Source organism: Salmo salar, chromosome ssa27 (assembly GCF_905237065.1).
Source record: "Salmo salar chromosome ssa27, Ssal_v3.1, whole genome shotgun sequence".
Lineage (NCBI taxonomy): Eukaryota > Metazoa > Chordata > Actinopteri > Salmoniformes > Salmonidae > Salmo > Salmo salar.
This window is the reverse complement of record NC_059468.1, coordinates 697,420-711,192: the sequence shown is the minus strand read 5'-3', so window position 1 is coordinate 711,192 and position 13,773 is coordinate 697,420. Positions and strand designations below refer to the sequence as shown.

Genomic DNA, 13,773 nt, shown 5'->3' with positions numbered 1-13,773 from the left:
TGATCCTGTATATTAAGAATTTTATTGTAGAAATCATGTTTCATTCATTTAGGTGTGGAATGTCCTTTTTAAAGTCACCAGAACTGAGCTTCTTAGTTTGGGAGGACCCTGGACCCCTTCTATTTGCCACAGAACCTCACTCTCCCACTTTTCTTTCGCAGGTGTTATTCCTTTGTAAATACTGTTATTTGTATATACTGTAAATTATGACATCAGTGGGTGGAAACCGAGCCCGCGGCAGCTGGGAGCAGCAGACGCAGACAGGCCAGACGCAGACAGGCCAGACGCAGACAGGCCAGACACAGAGCCAGACACAGCACAAGCAGAGGCCTCAGGTTGGTACCCGGCCCTCGATCCTGCTGCCCACACAGGATGTCATGCACTTAGTCACCTCACACACTGACCCAACAGCTGATGCATTAGTTTTCATGGTGAAACACATTGGAAGTGGTTCTGGACTATTTTGCATTGGGGTGTGTCCCACATGGCACCCTATTTCCTAAAGTGCACTACTTTTGACCAGAGCCCTATGGTCAAAAGTAGAGCCAAGACAAAACTAGTATCGCGATACGCATTAGTATCATGTCAAGGAAACACAACACAAAGCAGATTGAACTTCCTAAGGAAAACAGTCCTAAAGTTTGAAGCAAACATGTTGTCATCCAAACTATAGCACACAATATTTTACATACAGCAGGTTTTTAAGACCGAAGAGACTGGTCTGCTTTGTGTGTTCATTTTTGCCATGCAAAAACATTGCAATACAGCCCTAGTCAAAATTAGTGCACCATTCTAAGGAATAGGGTGCCATTTCGGGGAGCACGCACTGACCCAACAGCAGATGCTTTAGTTTTCATGGTGCAATGCCTTAGTTGGAAGTAGTTCTCAGTGTTTTCCACAGGTATCTGGAGTAGCCAGCCAAATAGAAAAAGTACCCAGCCAGGCCTCACCTGAGCAAAAACATATTTTGCAGCCCGACCTATATTTTGGTGGCCTCTGGTACATTCTAATGCCTTGGTTCCATCTGAAATACACAGCAAAATGATTGAGTACTTTATCAAATTTACCTCCCAGATTAAGAAATGTGTAGTGATGTTTTATTTAACTAGGCAAGTCAGTTAAGAACAAATTCTTATTTACAATGACGGCCTACCAAAAGGCCTCCTGCGGGGACGGGGGCTGGGAATAAAAATAAATAAATATAGGACTAAACGCACATCACGACAAGGGAGACAAAACACACTACATAAAGAGAGACCTACGACAACATGGTAAGGCAGCAACACGACAACACAGCATGGTAGCAACACAACATGGTGGTAGCAGCACAAAACATGGTACAAACATTATTGGGCTCAGACAACATGCCAAAGAGCAAGAAGGTAGAGACAATACATTACGCAAAGCAGCCACACCTGTCGGTAAGAGTGTCCATGATTGAGTCTTTGAATGAAGAGATTGAGCACTGTCCAGTTTGAGTGTTTGTTGCAGCTTGTTCCAGGCGCTAGCTGCAGTGAACTGAAAAGACGAGCGACCCAGGGATGTGTGCTTTGGGGACCTTTAACAGAATGTGACTGGCAGAACGGGTGAAGGATAAGGGCTGCAGTAGATATCTCAGATGGGGTGAGTGAGGCCTAAGGGTTTTAGAAATTACCATCAACCAGTGGGTCTTGCGACGGGTATATAGAGATGATCAGTTTCCAGAGGAGTGTGGCGTGATGTGGCAAATCTGATGGCCGAATGGTAAAGAACATCTGTCCGCTCGAGAGCACCCTTACCTGTCGATTTATAAATTGTCTCCATAATCTAGCATGGGTAGGATGGTCATTTGAATCAGGGTTAGTTTGGCAGCTGGGGTGAAAGAGGAGCAATTACGATAGAGGAAAGCAAGTCTAGATTTAACTTTAGCCTGCAGCTTTGATATGTACTGAGAGAAGGACAGTGTACCATCTCCATACTCACATACTCCCAAGTACTTGTATGAGGTGACCACCTCAAGCTCTAAACCCTCAGAGGATTTAATCACACCTGTGTGGAGAGGGGCATTCTTCTTACCAAACCACATTGCCTTTTGTAGAAGGACATGACTTTACCATTTTTTTATTACTGAAAGTGTATGAATTCAGTCTTGTTAAGTAGTTTTGGATATCGCCTAGACCTATATGATCAGGACTATTTTATAAGTATACTGAACAAATATAAAAACGGAACATGTAAAGTGTTGTTCCCATGTTTCATGAGCTGAAATAAAAGATCACCGAAATGTTCCATACTCACAAAAGCTTATTTCTCTCATTTGTTTACAGACCTGTTACTGAGTATTTCTCCTTTGCCAAAATAATCCATCTATAAAGAAGCTGATTAAACAGCATGATCATTACATGGGTGCTGGGGACAGTAAAAGCCCAATCAAATGTGCAGTTTTGTCATTCTGGAGAATTTAGTTAATTCTATGTGTGTGTATATGTATGTGTGTATATATATGTATGTGTATGTATATATGTATATATGTATGTATGTATGTGTATATATATGTATGTATATATGTGTGTGTGTGTATGTATGTGTATACACAATATATATATATATATATATGTATATGTATATGTATATGTATATGTGTGTGTGTGCCAGGGCCCTCAACTCCTCCCTGTAGGCTGTCTTGTCATTGTTGGTAAACATTATTAAACTGACCAGTGTTCCATGTATATGTACATAGTGCAGCAGCCTCTATGGTTTAGGAATGAGTAACTGGGTAATAGCCAGCTGGTCACTGACTAAGTTCAGGGCCGGGTACTGGGTGGAGGCCGGCTAGTGATGGATATTTAACAGTCTGATGGCCTTGAGATAAAAGTATTTTATTTAATTTTTTTTTATTTTTTTTGGCTTTGTCCCAGCTTTGATGCACCTGTACTGACCTCGCCTTCTGGATGATAGCGTGGTGAACAGGTCGAGGCTAGGATGGTTGATGTCCTTGATGATCTTTTTGGCCTTCCTGTGATATCGGGTGCTGTAGGTGTCATGGACGGCAGGCAGTGTGCCCTGGTGATGTGTTGGGCGACCGCACCACCCTCTGGAGAGCCCTGTGGTTGTGGGCGGTGCAGTTGCCATACCAGGCAGTGATACAGCCCAACAGGATGCTCTAATTGGTGCATCTCTTAAAGTTTGAGTGTCTTAGTGGCCAAGCCAATTTTCTTCAGCCTCCTGAGGTTGAAGAGGAGCTGTTGCACCTTCTTCGCCACACTGTCTTTGTGGGTGGACCATTTCAGATTCTCAGTGATGTGTACGCTGAGGAACTTGAAGCTTTTCATCTTCTCTAGTGTGGTCCCATCGATGTGGATGGGGGCGTGCTCCCTCTGCTGTCTCCTGATGTCCACAATCAGCTCCTTCGTTTTGTTTAGGAGAGGTTTTCCTGGCACCACTCCGCCAGGGCCCTCACCACCTCCCTGTAGGCTGTCTCGTCATTGTTGGTAGTCAGGCCTACGACTGTTTTCTGAAAACTTGATGATTGAGTTGGTGGCGTGCATGTTCACACAGTCATAGGTTAACCTCTTGGGGCTAGGTGGGACGCTAGCGTGCCACCCGTGGTGCACTCCATCAACAGCAGGTGCATTTCAAGAGCGGCAAATTTGAATCCAAATAAATGTCAAAATTCAAATTTTTCAAAAATACAACTATGTTACACCATTTGAAAGATAAACATCTCCTTAATCTAACCACGTTTTACGATTTCAAAAAGGTTTTACGGCGAAAGCATAAATTTAGAGTATGTTAGGACAGTACATTTACAAGAGTTGTGTGTAATGTTTTGTCAAGTCAAAGACAGGGTCACCAAAACCATAAAACCAGCTAAAATGATGCACTAACCTTTTACAATCTCCATCAGATGACACTCCTAGGACATTATGTTAGACAATGCATGCATTTTTAGTTCTATCAAGTTCATATTTATATACAAAAACAGCGTTTTACTATGGCATTGATGTTGAGGAAATCGTTTCCCTCCAATAACCGGCAGTCAAGTCAGCGTCAGAAATTAAATAATTAAAATTAGAAAACATTGGTAAAATATTATATTGTCATTTAAAGAATTATAGATTTACATCTCTTGAACGCAATCAACTTGCCAGATTTAAAAATAACCTTACTGGGAAATCACACTTTGCAATAATCTGAGCACTGCGCCCAGAAAAATACGCGTTGCGATACAGACTAGACGTCATGTTGGGGAGATCTAAAATCGAAAATACTATGTAAATAATCCATTACCTTTGATTCTCTTCATCAGATGTCACTTCCAGGTATCACAGGTCCATAACGAATGTAGTTTTGTTCAAAAAAGCTCATCATTTATGTCCAAAAATCTCCGTCTCGTTAGCACATGATGTAAGCCAGCCGGACTTCTCGTCATGAACGAGGGGAAAAAATATATTTCCGTTCGTTCAAACATGTCAAACGTTGTATAGCATAAATCATTAGGGCCTTTTTTAACCAGAACATGAATAATATTCAAGGTGGACGAATGCATACTCTTTTATAACGTATTGGAACGAGGGTACCCAACATGAACTAGCGCGCCAGGTGTCTAATGGGACATCACCGTTCCATGGCTCTTGTTCGGTCAGATCTCCCTCCAGAAGACTCAAAACACTTTGTAAAGGCTGGTGACATCTAGTGGAAGCAATAGGAAGTGCCAAAATATTCCTAAACCCCTGTGTTTTTCAATGGGATAGGTTTAAAGTCAATACAACACATCAGGTATCCACTTCCTGTCAGAAAATGTCTCAGGGTTTTGCCTGCCAAATGAGTTCTGTTATACTCACAGACACCATTCAAACAGTTTTGGAAACTTTAGAGTGTTTTCTATCCATATATAATAAGTATATGCATATTCTAGTTACTGGGTAGGATTAGTAACCAGATTAAATCGGGTACATTTTTTTTATCCAGACGTGCAAATGCTGCCCCCTAGACCCAACAGGTTAACAGGGAGTACAGGAGGGGGCTGAGCATGCACCCTTGTGGGGCCCCTGTGTTGAGGATCAGTGTAGTGGTGGTGTTTCCTACCTTCACCACCTGAGGGCGGCCCATCAGGAAGTCCAGGACTCAGTTGCACAGGGCGGGGTTCAGACCCAGGGCCCCGAGCTTAACCTGTTAGGGCTAGGGGGCAGTATTGACACGGCTGGATAAAAAACTTACCCGATTTAATCTGGTTACTACTCCTGCCCAGTAACTAGAATATGCATATAATTATTGGCTTTGGATAGAAAACACCCTAAAGTTTCTAAAACGGTTTGAATGGTGTCTGTGAGTATAACAGAACTCAAATGGCAGGTCAAAACCTGAGAAGATTCTGTACAGGAAGTACCCTGTCTGACCATTTCTTGAACCTCTCTAGGGTCGGCGGGACGAAATCGTCCCACCTACGTAACAGCCAGTGGAATCCTGTGGCGCGTTATTCAAATACCTTAGAAATGCTATTACTTCAATTTCTCAAACATATGACTATTTTACACCATTTTAAAGACAAGACTCTCGTTAGTCTAACCACACTGTCCGATTTCAAAAAGGCTTTACAACGAAAGCAAAACATTAGATTATGTCAGAGTACCCAGCCAGAAATAATCAGACACCCATTTTTCAAGCTAGCATATAATGTCACAAAAACCAGAAGACAGCTAAATGCAGCACTAACCTTTGATCTTCATCAGATGACACACCTAGGACATTATGTTATACAATACATGCATGTTTTGTTCAATCAAGTTCATATTTATATCAAAAACCAGCTTTTTACATTAGCATGTGACGTTCAGAACTAGCATACCCCCCGCAAACTTCCGGTGAATTTACTAAATTACTCACGATAAACGTTCACAAAAAGCATAACAATTATTTTAAGAATTATAGATACAGAACTCCTCTATGCACTCGATATGTCCGATTTTAAAATAGCTTTTCGGTGAAAGCACATTTAGCAATATTCTCAGTAGATAGCCCGGCATCACAGGGCTAGCTATTTAGACACCCAGCAAGTTTAGCACTCACCAAAGTCAGATTTACTATAAGAAAAATGTTATTACCTTTGGTGTTCTTCGTCAGAATGCACTCCCAGGACTTCTACTTCAATAACAAATGTTGGTTTGGTCCCAAATAATCCATTGTTATATCCAAATTGCAACGTTTTGTTCGTGCGTTCAAGACACTATCCGAATGGTAAAGAAGGGTGACGAGCACGGCGCATTTCGTGACAAAAAATTTCTAAATATTCCATTACCGTACTTCGAAGCATGTCAACCGCTGTTTAAAATCAATTTTTATGCCATTTTTCTCGTAAAAAAGCGATAATATTCCGACCGGGAATCTGCATTTAGGTAAAAAGACGAAAGAAAATAAAGCACGGGGTCGACTCGTGCACGCGCCTAAGCCCATTGTCCTCTGATCGGCCACTTGCCAAACGCGCAAATGTGTTTCAGCCTGGGGCTGCCTCGATATCATTCAGCTTTTTCCCGGGCTCTGAGAGCCTATGGGAGCCGTAGGAAGTGTCACGTTACAGCAAAGATCCTCAGTCTTCAATAAACAGAGACAAGAAGAACAAGATCTTGTCAGAGAGGGCACTTCCTGTAAGGAATCTTCTCAGGTTTTTGCCTGCCATATGAGTTCTGTTATACTCACAGACACCATTCAAACAGTTTTAGAAACTTTAGGGTGTTTTCTATCCAAAGCCAATAATTATATGCATATTCTAGTTACTGGGCAGGAGTAGTAACCAGATTAAATCGGGTACGTTTTTTTATCCGGCCGTGTCAATACTGCCCCCTACCCCCAACAGGTTAACACTCCAGCGAGCTGGTCTGCGCATGCTCTGACACGGAACCCAAACTGGCTGCGCTCGTGCGCCATTGTGCAGAAATGTGTTTTGTCCCCCCACACCAAACGCGATCACGACACACCGGTTAAAATATCAAAACAAACTCTGAATCAATTATATTAATTTGGGGACAGGTCGAAAAGCATTAAACATTTATGCCAATTTAGCTAGCTAGCTTGCACTTGCTAGCTAATTTGTCCTATTTAGCTAGCATGCTGTTGCTAGCTAATTTGGCCAGGGATATAAACATTGAGTTGTTATTTTACCAGAAATGCACAAGGTCCTCTACTCCACCAATTAATCCACACATAAAATGGTCAACCGAGTCGTCTCTAGTCATCTCTCATCTTTCCAGGCGTTTTCTTCTCTTGACTTTATATTGCGTTTGGAAACTTTCATAAATTAGGTGCATTACCGCCACTGACCTCGTTCGTCTTCAGTCACCCACGTGGGTATAACCAATGAGGAGATGGCGCGTGTGTACCTGCTTCTATAAACCAACGAGGAGATGGGAGAGGCAGGACTTGCAGCGCGATTTGCGTCAGAAATAGAACTGATTTCTATTTTAGCCCTAGGCAACGCAGATGCTCGTTGGCGCGCACGAGCAGTGTGGCTGCAATATTTGAATAATATAGATTTCTAAATTTATTTTGCAACGCGAAGCGAGCGGTGTGGTCAGCCTGTGAGGACGCGGCTAGGGATACCGTCTGGGCTTGTAGCCTCGCGAGGGTTAACACGCGTAAATATCTTACTCACGTCGGCCACTGAAAACAAGAACCCAAGGTCCTTGGGAGTGGGCTGCGCCGGTGGGACTGTTATCCTCAAAGCTGGCGAAGGTGTTTAGCTTGTCCGGGAGTAAGATGTCCGTGACGTGGCTGGTTTTCCCTTTGTAGACCTTGCCACATGTGTCTCGCGTCTAAGCCGTTGAATTGCGGCTCCACTTTGTCTCTATTGACTTTTTGCCTGTTTGATTGCCTTACGGAGGGAACTATAACTATACTGTTCGTATTGGACCATATTCCCAGTCACCTTGCCATGGTTAAATGTGGTAGATCGCGCTTTCCCAGCATCGTCCTGGTTTGGCCGGGGTAGGCCGTCATTGTAAATAAGAATTTGTTTTTAACTGACTTGCCTAGTTAAGTAAAGGTTACACACACACTACACTGACCCAAAAGTTATTTTGTTGGCATTTACGAATGTCCTCATTACCAGTAAAACATAATCAAAACCTATTTCTTTCACTTACTTGCTGTGCTGTTGTTCAGTCGTTTCATTCTCAACCAGGATTTCTATGGAAGGCTGTTTGGCTCTTTGCGTGTCAAAAAATGTACTATTTAACACTATTTGACGTGTCAAATAAGCTTGTTGACCAATCAGGACCTGAATATGATTGCTCGTCACAATAATTTAACGCGTTCATAAATATTTTACGTAGTTATTACACATTGATTACACTATCACTCGTATTTCAGATGTCATAACGATTCATCGATACGTATGCCATGATGCTGGTAAAGTTGTCTCGCGCACCTAAAGTGCTGGTCATAAAAAAAAGCTAGCTAGCTCATGGATGCAAGCAATGTTCTTCCCCAAAATCATAGCAAAATGACGTCTGTTTCAGTTGCTATAGTTAGCTAGCTAACTATATAGCTAGGTGTCATCTAAAATAACCCTAATTTACAAGACAGTTCTTATTTGATTAATGGTGGTCGGACCTATTTATGTGAAGCTAGCCACAATAAGGATTAGCCACAATGGTGGACTTTGAGGTTAGCCTTCAAAATAAAAGTATGGCATAATTCTCCTATTTGTATTAATTTGCATCACTGTCAATTACATACTTTTAAGTAGCTGACTAGCTATTTATTTTCATGAACTGAAGTTAAATTTCAATAGGTGAACAACAAGTGGCAACCTAGCTAATACTTACAAGGATTCCTAAATCATTGCTAAGCATAATGAAAATGACTGCAGTTTTTACTGTTCACTGTTTTCATGCTGGTTATATTGGTGGTAGCTAGGTACCAAGCTAAAGCTAGCTACCCCAGAAGTTGCGGTCGAACAAATGATGCTGTATTACCAACGCGGTTACTAACGTGGTGTTATCCGGTGCTTGACCAGTCGGCGAAAGCCAACATCACCCACGACAGAGATCGGTTGAATGTCAAGGGCAATGAATTCCATTATCTTGGCTTTAATGGATTTCGCCTTAGAGTTTTCTCGCTGAAATTTTGTTACTCTTTCAAATGACTCCTTGACTTGTTGACTGCTTAATCCACACAGCACACATTGTGGGCTAGTTTAGGAATGCTGTGTTGCACGAATAGCGCAACATTTTATGTGGCGTCATTACGTCATGTACCTTCGTTATATAGGTATGTACGTCAGCTTTGACAACGGGCGTTAAACTAGACATCGGCCGATACCGATGTTGGCATTTTTAGCTAATATCGTCCGATTCCGATAAGTTCACCGATATATTGTGCATCCCTACTTAGCACGGGTACTTTGTGTTTCTGTCTATAGAAAGGGAGGAGCAGAATGGAGTTGTGATCTGATTTGCGTAAGGGAAGATGGGGGAGGGCCTTGTAGCCATGCCAGGAGGGAGAGTAACAATGGTTGAGAGTTTTTGAAGCGTGAGTACTACAGGCAATGTGTTGACAGAACTTAGGTAGAGTTTTACTCAGATTTGATTTGTTAAAGTCCTCAGCTAGGATAAATGCGGCCTCAAGATATGTGGTTTCCAGTTTGCACAAAGTCCAGTGTAGTTCCTTGAGGGCCGTCGTGGTATTGGCTTGAGGGGGAATATACACGGCTGTGACTAACCAAAGATAATTCTCTTGGGAGGTAATACAGTCAGGCATTTGATTGCGAGGTATTCTAAGTCGGGTGAACAAAAGGACTTGATTTTCTGTATGTTATCACATCATGAGTAGTTAATCATGAAACATACTCCTCTGCCTTTCTTCTTCCTGGAGAGTTGTTTATTCCTGTCTGTTCGGTGTACTGAGAACCCAGCTGGCCTTATGGACGGGGACAGTTCATCCGGAGAGAGCCATGATTTTGTGAAACAGTATGTTACAGTCCCTGATGTCTTCCTGGAAGGAGACCCGGGCCCTGAGCGCATCTACTTTATTGACCAGGGGCTGAACATTAGCGAGTAATATACTCGGAATCGGTGGATGGTGTGCACACCTCCTGGATTCGGACTAGAAGTCCACTCCTTAAACCTTTTCTCCACAGGTGGCGTCTTGGAGCAGCCTCTGGGATAAGTTCAATTTCCTTGAGGGGTACGAACAAAGGATCCAATTCATAAAAGTCATGTTTCTGGTCGGAATACTGGTGTGTTAACGCCCCTCTGATATCCAGTAGCTCTTTCAGGCTGTGTGTAATGACACAAATGTTAGTATAAGAAATAACACACCAAAAAAATCAGTTCGCACACATATTAAGGCATATACAGTGCATTCGGAAAGCTTTCAGACCCCTTTAATTTGTCCACATTTTGTTAAGTTACAACCTTATTTTAAAATGGATTAAAAAAAAATATATATATATATTATTAAAAAAAATCTAACACAATATCCCATTATGACAAAAACAGAAATTTTTGCTAATGTATTAGAAATAAAAAACTTAAATCACATTTACATACAGTTGAAGTCAGAAGTTTACATACACCTTAGCCAAATACATTTAAACTCTGTTTTTCACAATTCCTGACATTTAGTCCTAGTATTAATTCCCTGTTTTAGGTCAGTTAGGATCACCGCTTTATTTTAAGAATGTGAAATGTCAGAATAATAGTAGAGAATGATTTTTCAGCATTTATTTCTTTCATCACATTTCCAGTGGGTCAGAAGTTTACATACACTCAATTAGTATTTGGTAGCATTGCCTTTGAAATTGTTTAACTTGGGTCAAATGTTTCATGTAGCCTTTCCACAAACTTCCCACAAGAAGTTGGGTGATTTTTGGCCCATTCCTGACAGAGCTGGTGTAACTGAATCAGGTTTGTAGGCCTCCTTGCTCGCACACGCTTTTTCAGTTCTGCCCACAAATTTTCTATAGGATTGAGGCCAGGGCTTTGTGATGGCCACTCCAATACCTTGACTTTGTTGTCCTTAAGCCATTTTGCCACAACTTTGGAAGTATGCTTGGGGTCATTGTCCATTTGGAAGACCCATTTGCGACCAAGCTTTAACTTCCTGACTCGTGTCTTGAGATGTTGCTTCAATATATCCACATAATTTTCCTGCCTCATGATGCCATCTATTTTGTGAAGTGCACCAGTGAAGTCCCTCCTGCAGCAAAGCACCCCCACAACATGATGCTGCCACCCCCGTGCTTCACGGTTGGGATGGTGTTCTTTGGCTTGCCAGCCTCCCCCCCCCCCCCCCCCACCCTTTCCTCCAAACATAACGATAGTCATTATGGCCAAACAGTTCAATTTTTGTTTCATCAGACCAGAGGACATTTCTCCAAAAAGTACGATCTTTGTCCCCATGTGCAGTTGCAAACCGTAGTCTGGCTTTTTTATGTTTGGTTTTGGAGCAGTGGCTTCTTCCTTGCTGAGCGGCCTTTCAGGTTATGTCGATATAGTATAGTTTTACTGTGGATACAGATTATTTTGTACCTGTTTCCTCCAGCATCTTCACAAGATCCTTTGCTGTTGTTCTGGGATTGATTTCCACTTTTTGCATCAAAGTACGTTCATCTCTAGGAGACAGAACGCGTCTCCTTCCTGAGCGTTATGACGGCTACGTGGTCCAATGGTGTTTATACTTGCGTACTATTGTTTGTACAGATGAACGTGGTACCTTCAGGCATGTGGAACTTGCTCCCAAGGATGAACCAGACTTGTGGAGGTCTAAAAACTTTTTCTTCTGAGGTCTTGGCTGATTTCTTTTGATTTTATTGGACACATACACATGGTTAGCAGATGTTAATGTGAGTGTAGCGAAATGCTTGTGCTTCTAGTTTGACCATGCAGTAATATCTAACAAGTAATGTAACAATTCCACAACTACCTTTTACACACAAGTGTAAAGGAATGAATAAGAATATGTACATATAAATATATGGATAAGCGATGGCCGAACGGCATAGGCAAGATGCAGTAGATGGTATAAAGTACAGTATATACATATGAGATGAGTAATGTAGAGTATGTAAACAATATATAAAGTGGCATTGTTTAAAGTGACTAGTGATACATTTATTACATCCAATTTTTGGGGCGGTAAGCAAATTGGAGTGGGTCTAGGGTGTCAGGTACGGTGAAGATGATATGATCCTTGACTAATCTCTCAAAGCACTTCATGGTGACAGAAGTTTCCCATGATGTCAAGCACAGAGGCACTGAGTTTGAAGGTAGGCTTTGAAATACATCCACAGGTACACCTCCAATTGACTCAAATGATGTCAATGAGCCAGCCTATCAGAAGCTTCTAAAGCCATTACATTTTCTGGAATTGTCCAAGCTTTTTAAAGGCACAGTCAACTTAGTGTATGTAAACTTCTGACCCGCTGGAATTGTGATACAATGAATTATAAGTGAAATAATCTGTCTGTATACAAAATGATTTGTGTCATGCACCAAGTAGATGTCCTAACCAACTTGCCAAAACTATAGTTTGTTAACAAGAAATTTGGGGAGTGGTTGAAAATGTGAGTTTTAATGACTCCAACCTAAATGTATGTAAACTTCTGACTTCAACTGTAAGTATTCAGACCCTTTACTCAGTACTTTGTTGAAGCACCTTTTGCAGCGATTACATTCTCGATTCTTCTTGTGTATGATGCTACAGGAGTGAGTCCTTTTAGGTTCCTTTTGGCATACTCCAAGGGCTATCCTGTGCCTTTTACTGAGTAGTGGCTTCCGTTTGGCCACTCTACCACGAAGGCTTGATTTTGGTGGAGTTCTGCAGAGATGGTTGTACTCCTATATCCACAGAGGAGCTCTAGAGCTCTGTCAGAGTGACCATCGGGATCTTGGTCACCTCCCTGACCTTATATCGACAGGTGTGTGCCTTTCCAAATTATGTCCAGTCAATTGAATTTACCAGAGTTGGACATCAATCAAGTTGTGGAAACATCCCAAGGATGATCAATGGAAACACGATGCACCTGTGCTCAATTTCAAGTCTCATAGCAAAGGGTCTGAGTACTTATGTAAAGATTTTTCTGTTTTTTATTTTGAATAAATTTGCAAAAAGAATTAACCTGTTTTTGCTTTGGCATTAAGGGGGAATTGTGTGTCGATTGAGAAAATATATTTATTTAGAATAAGACTGTTACGTAAGGAAGTGTGTAAAGTCAAGGGGTCTGAATACTTTGCGAATGCACTGTATGTGAGTAAAATGGTAGCACAAAAGAACCCTGAAATTCTCTCACGAACGATGAAGAATTTTGCTCTCACTCCGTGTAATGAAATTGGACTACAACCAACCCAGTGCACAAATAACACTGCCCACAGGTACCATGAGGCGGGGCAGATTGTCAAACCAGCAGTGTTTTCCTGTCATCACTCGCTTGGTGACTGACAGGACGACATCTGTCCTATCAATAGATAGCTAGTAGATGCATATCGTTCCTTCTAGTGGAGAGGGCTTGGACAACTTTTTTTCTGACTAGCGAATTGAAAAATGACCTATACTAATTTAAGTGGAAAACACTGAGTTCTGGATGATTTTATGTTGTCGGGATCACCCACCTGTGCATTTTTTTTTTACTTGGGGCTCTATCCAATCTGTATCACTGAAGCGTTAGATTGCGCAATAGAAATGTAAAGGTAATTTCCGATTGAGCAGTCATGCAGCATTTGCCGGATTGAATAGAACCATTAATTGTTTGATAGTGATGGAAAAGCTACACGTAGTACCGAACCAATTCTTAATGGG

General features: G+C 41.7%; 1 protein-coding gene across 13 annotated transcripts in view; it reads left to right on the top strand.

The window, feature by feature from the left end:
* The window catches only part of LOC106588163 (ubiquitin-associated protein 2-like), a 92,900-nt gene that overhangs the window by 10,111 nt on the left and 69,016 nt on the right, over positions 1-13,773 (top strand). For 4 of the 13 annotated variants that reach the window (XM_014176868.2, XM_014176874.2, XM_014176873.2 and 1 more), the window contains exon 2: positions 162-335. The exons of the other annotated variants lie outside the window; for them this stretch is intronic. In XM_014176868.2, coding sequence (XP_014032343.1) covers positions 207-335 — 129 coding nt within the window. In that variant the 5' untranslated portion in view covers positions 162-206. The remainder of the gene's footprint in view (positions 1-161; positions 336-13,773) is intronic. 13 annotated transcript variants of the gene reach the window in all.